Consider the following 7650-nt stretch of genomic DNA (forward strand, 5'->3'; position numbering starts at 1 on the left):
CTGAGAAAATACAGTAATATAAAAGTTGTTAATCTCATCTGTCGCTATGTAAACGAAACCAAATGAGAAGCGAAGCGTTAAAAATGCATTACGAAAATTGCCTCGAAAAATTAATCAAGATATTTTTAATATCAAAAATTGTTCTCTAAATAACTGGACAACTTATTTTAGAACATTTGTAGCCTTTCTCAAGTTTAACTATTTAAATGTACTGTACATTGCAGTATGCTAAACATAATTTAACAGCTTGAGATAACATGCTAACCCAGTATAAGTTAAAAAGTTCTAATCTATGAACCTAAAATAATAAAGGTTTTTTATTTAAACACAGTGCCAGGGGTAAACTGGCGATTGAAATCGGCCAGAAAACGCCCACAAATCCTTTTTTTCAAATGATTAGAACCAAATTAATATGCCTCATTTTCCTTAATTTATTGTAATCTTATTTCGTCCACTTATTAATAGTAGATACGTACTAGTGGACGAAAGAAGATTACGATTAGAACCAAAATTATGTTGTTGCATTTTTCTTACTAATTCAGAAAACGATAGAAAATATAAAAGAAGTTCAATTGCACATTCTAATTATTATTTAATTTCACAAAAATACTGGTCTGCAAGGATTTAGAACGAACATGAAAAAAAAAAGAATGAACAAGAAGATTAGAGGCACTGAACTAAACATTCTTCTAGAAAAAGAAAGTCTTACTCTATTATAATTGTATATTCAATTAGATGGAAACATTTAATATGATAAAGTACAGTACTACAAATTCAATTTTGATTTTGTTCTGGAAAAAAAAAATTTCAATAAAATAATCTCAAACAACGAAGTCTTTGTGACTTTTGTTTTGGATTGCTTTATTAGTCCAGTTAAATTCTCCTTATTTAAAAATGTAAGAGAGTTCTTATTTTATTATTATAAAAAGGTAATAAAACCATTTAAATTTCTTATAATTGCATTTGTAACTAAAAATTTTCATGTTCTTTCTTTAATTCAATGTTGTTAGTCATTTTACAATTATATTATTCAATATTCAACATGTATTCAAAACTGATGGTAAATCAAGGCCAGGTTCCTCCCAGATTATTTGGAAGCTAAAATTTTTTTAAAAATATTTTGTTATTTCTAACCTTGAGCAAAGATTTCTCAGTGCAGGTTAACACAAAGCCGGAGATAACAATGCCATTTCTACTGTGATATTCTGCTTTAATTGAGTTAATGTCCTCGGCTTATTTTCGTACACCCTCTCTTTAAGAAATTCCCATAAGAAATAGTTCGAGGATTGGGTCTGGACTGCGTGGTGCCAGTTATCATCACCTCTTTGCGAAATCAACTTATTGGAGAATAACTCCTTTACGGCTTCAACTGATTCATTTGATGTGTGACAAATGGCGTAATCTTGTTGAAACCATATTCTTGTATTGAAGCCGTCATTGTTCTTGTATTATATTAAGAAAAAATTAAATTTTCTTTTTTGTAAAAACTTTTTAATTTTTATCATAAACTCTTATATTGAATGGTTAATTAAAATAATATTAAAATTGAAGTGATGTAATTTTCAATTAACTTTCGATAACATGGAATAACTATTTTTAAAACATTAAACAGTCATTATTTATATGAAATTCATTATATATTGTAAAAATTAATAGATCTTTTATTAAATATCTAATTACTATAGTTTATTAAATCAATAAGTTTATACAATAAGATAGGCATAATGTTACATGAAATCTAATGAAAAAGTGATAATTCTTTTTGAGAATTTGTTTCAACAACAGTAGCACAACATTAAACATGTTCATTACACATGAATTACAGCTGGAATCATAACTTCTAGTGTTGTGTGATCATACTTAATAGCTGGAGAACTATTAAAAATATTTATATTATATTAAAATATTTATATTAAAAAATTTATACGACAACCTACATTTGGAATTATTTTCAAACCTTTGGTAATTTTATTTGGTAAAATGCTTAAAACTCCAAGAATCTGAAGAAGAATTTCCAGCAACAAACTAAGGCATCCATTCCATAAGATATTCTTTTAATGGTCCTGGAAGCATGAGTTTGTTTATATTTGGTGCCACACTGTAATTCAAGGCACTATATATCTTGACCCTGGCTATCTGTTTCAGAGTACGTGGTTCCGTGTACATCTGACGAAGAATAGTCGCCACAATTTGACGAACGGGTACTAGTGCCATTTGAGTGTTTAAAATTTTCAAACAGGTAAATAATTCTCTATGATTCATTGAATAATAGTATAACCACATTAGACGGGCAAATCGTTGATCTAGATCAACTAAAAGCTCTTCCTTCCTAATTACAAGTTGAACATAATAATATAAAACCTGAAAAGAAAAAGAATTAAGAATGTCAGCTGAATCAAAGCTAACTTTAAAAAAATTTTATGAAAGTTTATAATTAATCATTAAACAGGTAAAAGTATATTATTTCAATATTATTCAATTTTGAAGAGTATAAAGAATAAAATTTTAGCAAACAATTGTTTTTTTTTTTCCTATCTTTGATTTCTAAAAATTATAAAAGTTTAAAAGATTTACTCAACCTATCAGTGGATAATAAATTTATTTTATACAAAAATCAAAAACCAATCTTAAATCTAGTCACAATATTAATAATTATGTTAAATTGTTATTTTTACTCTCTAGAATTAAATACACACACACATATAATCCATAATAAATACATCAATATAAATAAATATTCAGGATTAGGATGCATTCACATTGCCAATGACAACAACTACAGATCCTACCGTGTTTCCCCGAAAATAAGACAGTGTCTTATATTAATTTTTGCTCTAAAAAATGCACTAGGTCTTATTTTCAAGGGGATGTCTTATATTTCCATGAAGACGAATTCACATTTATTGTTGAACAATACGCTAAACAGGTTCGAGAGAACACCTTGCGACACATTCAACTTAACTTTTTTATAGTGTCCACATCGAGCTCGATGACCAATTAGTGCTTACTGAACCGTAGCACTATGCAAATGTGATGTGGCGTGATTCCCAGCCGACCAATTAGCGATCACCAGCGATAACATTATGCAAATCTGTGATTCCCAAGCCATAGTCTTATGCAAATCATGCCGTGTGGCGTAATTGTCTGCTGACCAATCAGTGGCTGTACTTTCAACCATCTGTCGATGACCGTTACGACTAAAAAAAAACTTCGCTAGGTCTTACTTTCAGGGGGAGGTCTTATATTTCGCAATTCAGCAAAATCTGTGCTAGGTCTTATTTTCTGCGGATGTCTTATTTTCGGGGAAACACGGTAAATGATAATAATGGCTTGTCTTTTGTTGTATTCGTTCATTGCCAAAGTATTCACATTGTTCATTAGTTTTCATCTTAGAGTATGCACAATTTACATCATGCTTAGCATTATTCCATGGCTTTCTGTGCTTTTAGACTGGACTCTTCTGTTTTAAAATTGGATATGCATAGTAAAATGTTAAATTCCGCTGTCAATGTTTAAGAGAGATTACTTTTGTTAAGGAAAATATCAAAATATCGATTTTGGATCAGAGCCCTTCAAACTGAGTAAAAAACACACAAGGCAATTTCATGCTTTGATCCAGGAATTACAATTAAAAAACATCAAAAGGATTTTAAAAATTATTTTCATGTTTCCAAATAGTTTTGACCATTTATTAAGCTTCGTAGGGCATCTTTCTTCAACACAAGATTAGCAGCTCCTCCATCTTGTTCAAAAATTGTGGGAAGTTCACGTTAATTGGCCAATACTATTATGACAATGACAAATGTTGAATCTTGGCTATCTTTGTAACAATGAATGACTAAAACAAAAGATCAATGATAATGACTAGTGTCAACATTTTACAGACAATGATGAATAATAAAAACATTGCTTTTTGTTGTTGGTTTAACAGTGTTCACACTACCAATGACAACAAGAAAAAGCAGCAGTCTTAAACATCTTTCCAGCATTACATGAATGTACACATATGGTCTATACTTGTTTCAGCATTAAAACAACCAATACTTAATCTTTTGCACCTAGATAGATATTTAATTCATTTAAAAAATGTCACAATAGTAATAAATTAATAGATTCAGTAAAATAGAATAGATCATTCAACAAAACGGACACATGAATGCAACTACAGCAGGTTTTGTACCAGGATGATGACACACCACCTCATTCCCAGACAGATGTGTCAGTAGCTCAATGTGCAGTTTGGAAACCACTGGCTAAGATAACATGGTACTGTTCTAATACAACCATGTTCCCAAGACTTGACTCCTCTGGATTTTTTCCTTTGAGAACACCTAAAGGCATCAGTGCATAATGCATACCCAGCAGCACTACTTGATGTTAGCAAAATGGAGAAATGCATACAACAGACCTGTTATAAAAGTCACACAGGAATGCTGTGTGTCTTCTATAATGTCACGCTTAATAGTTTACATCTTTGTATTGCTGCCGAAGGCAGTCAGGTTGAACATGTTCTCTAACAAAATCAAGTTCACTTTTTACGTATCAATTTTTGCAATACAGTATTGTCTTTATTCTTTACAGCCAGTGATTATTTGTATGTTATGCTAAATTGTTTTAAATTGATTCCCTTTGATTATTTTAATGCTGAAACAAGCATGCACTACATGTATATACTTGAGCAATGCTGGAAAGGTCTCTTTTGCTTGGAGAGATGTTTAAGTGTGTACCTTGTATATGTATGTCCTGTACATAAATATACAGGGTTTAAAAGTAATACACAATAGGAGATTGTGCTGAGAAATATCAGGAGATTATAGGCAAAGCATCAGGTCAAATGTATAGTGTACTGGTTATATGATGCATCATTTTGGATCTGAAATACTGTCAAATGGAAAATTAACTGTATAAAATTTGTGTGTATGGTTGAATTGCTTTCAACTAATGTAGGCTCAACTGCATAGTTCTGTAACTAACTAGTATGTTGTCAAGATTGACACTTTTTTTAAATACTCAAAATGCAGATAACATTATTATCATGACCATTATCTGTTTTTCACTGTTAGTTTTATTTAAATAAAATTAAACATAATAATAAAAACCAGTAATGTTTCATGTATTAAACAGAACAAACTCAATTCTCACAACATACCTAGTTGTGAGTTACAGAACTATGCAATTGGGCTACATTAGTTAAAAGTGAATTTTGTGCTATTAATTTCTGTTTGACAGTATTGCAGATCCGAAATTATGCATCATATAATCAGTACACTATACGAGGGCTGTTCGGAAAGTTCGCGGCCTTGCCTATATGCGGCGCTGCGATCAATTTAATTTTTGGCGGGAATAATTCAGCCATCTTTGCTAAAGATACGATACCAATTTCCGCTTGATTTGTCAAAAAGTTTTTGCCACGACAGCTTAGCAGATAGTCAGTGTGCACATGCTTTGTCAAAAATGGAGAAGACGGAGACTCGTGCGGTCATAAAATACCTGACAAAAAAAGGGTTGACCCCATCTCAAATCAAAGCTGACATGGATGAAGTTTTAGGAGAGTCTGCTCCTTCGTACACCACTGTGAAAAATGGACAGCCCTTTTTAAATCTGGCAGAGAAAGTGTGGAAGATGACCCTCGCAGCGGACGGCCGTCAACTGCTGTCACTGAAGAAAACATCGACAAAGTTCACGATTTGGTATTAGCAGATCGCCGTTTGAAAACATGTGAGATAGCTGAGACAACAGGCATCTCTGTCGACCGAGTGCACCACATCCTAACCGAAGATTTGGGTATGACGAAGGTCTCAGCAAGATGGGTGCCGCATCTGCTGACCGCCGAGCAAAAACGTGTTCGCACTTTGATGTCAAAGGAGTGTTTGGACTTCTACCAGAAAAACCCATAAGATTTCTTGCGTCGGTTTGTGACTACTGACGAAACGTGGATCCATTACTACACTCCTGAAACAAAAGAACAGTCGAAGCAATGGAAACACCACAGTTCGCCACCACCAAAGAAGGCAAAGACAGTTCCATCAGCGGGTAAAGTGATGGCCTCGGTTTTTTGGGATGCTAAAGGCATCATCTTTATTGACTACCTAGAAAGAGGAAAGACCATTAATGCTGTCTATTACTGTGAACTTTTGGAAAAACTGAAGAAAGAAATCGAAGAAAAGAGGCCACACTTGAAGAAGAAAAAAGTTCTGTTCCACCACGATAATGCACCTGCACATTCCGCCAGAATCACTGAACAAAAGATAAACGAACTTCGCTTCCAATTAGTTCCACATCCACCGTACTCACCTGATTTGGCCCCCAGTGACTTCCACCTTTTTCCAAACCTAAAAAAATTCTTGGCTGGAAAGAGATTCCACTCAAATGACGAAGTCATCTCTGAAGTGAACGAGTATTTTGCATACCTTGACAAATCGACCTATTGTGATGGCATAAAAAAGCTAGAACATCGCTGGAATAAGTGCATTGCTAACAGAGGAGATTACATTGAAAAATAAAAAAAGTTTTAACATTATTTTGTTTGTTTTTCTATGTGAGGCCGCGAACTTTCCGAACAGCCCTCGTACACTTCCCCCATTGCTTTGCCTACAATCTCCTGATTCTTCTCCACACAATTTCCTATGGCATGTTCCTTTTGAAAAACCCTTATACAGGATTTTTCAATTCCAATTGAATTCTTGAATTCCAATAATGACCCTCTTATATAAAGGGTCATTATTGGAATTCAATGAAATTTTTTTCTGCAAAACAACCCTGTAATTCTAGAATATATTTTTGAAAACCTGCCAGATGTGCTTCTGAACATCACTACTAGATGAGGTGTTTGTACTGTACAGTAGTTGCTTGTTACCGTGTAATCAAACAGTCAGTGTATTGCTGGAACTATTTGAAGATGGAAGTGAGAAAGTGGAGCAGTGATTGTACCTCAGTGCATGTGACTGATCTTATTACTGAAGTAAAAACATAATTGCATGAAGAATGTTTTGAAAAACAACCAGGACATCTTGATGGAATTTCAAAGAGGTAGCCCACATTAGTGACTTACATACAGGTTTTCACTACCTTCCTCATCACTGGCAACATACCATGGAAATCTTGGAGACTACTTTGAAGTGTGTTAGAAGTTTGTATTGTGCATTATGGTATTCATTTTTGTTCATTCTGTACACTGTATTTCCTTATTAAACAGTAATTTCCACATACATGTTTTGCTGTTCCTATCATTTCTCCTCTATCCCAGACCAATGTAGTGGTTACAAACTGAAACACATCCAGCTTTCAAATGTATATCCTAGAATTAGTGTTGCAGCATGTTTAGGAAAAAACAAAAATTTTGCTGAAAATTCTATACTGACTCTGTATACATTTATTAATATATTCTAACAGCACAAAACCTTTCTCACTAATTTCTAGCCTTATTAACTGGAGTACAAACGTTTTCGGCCTTCTTAATAGGCCTTCCTCGGGTACACTGCGGAGCGTCGGTTAGAAGAAGTTTAAATGCTGCCAATGTTTACCCAGGTGTCGTCTTACCCGTGACGTCTTCGTTGATGATAGGTATACGATACCGAGGGAGAAAAACTACATACTTTTGGTAAAGAAGGGAGGTGTGCAGATAGGATACTTGCTAAAGTTGGGGAAAAA

General features: G+C 33.4%; 1 protein-coding gene across 2 annotated transcripts in view; it reads right to left on the reverse strand.

The window, feature by feature from the left end:
- Nucleotides 1-1690: 1690 nt before the first annotated feature.
- LOC111625040 (ankyrin-1-like) overlaps nucleotides 1691-7650 on the reverse strand; it is a 17023-nt gene continuing 11063 nt past the window's right edge. Inside the window, exons 3-4 of one of the 2 annotated variants that reach the window (XR_002756677.1) lie at nucleotides 1958-2361; nucleotides 1691-1875 (exon numbers count right to left, since the gene is read on the reverse strand). Coding sequence is in view for 1 of the 2 variants with exons in the window: in XM_023368055.1 (XP_023223823.1) it covers nucleotides 2026-2361 (336 nt within the window). In the remaining variant the exon portion in view is untranslated. Of the gene's footprint in view, nucleotides 2362-7650 lie in introns of both variants that reach the window. The other variant, XM_023368055.1, reaches the window with a different exon arrangement.

The sequence above is a fragment of the Centruroides sculpturatus genome, unplaced genomic scaffold (genome assembly GCF_000671375.1).
Source record: "Centruroides sculpturatus isolate CEXI.00-Female unplaced genomic scaffold, Cexi_2.0 scaffold40, whole genome shotgun sequence".
NCBI lineage: Eukaryota > Metazoa > Arthropoda > Arachnida > Scorpiones > Buthidae > Centruroides > Centruroides sculpturatus.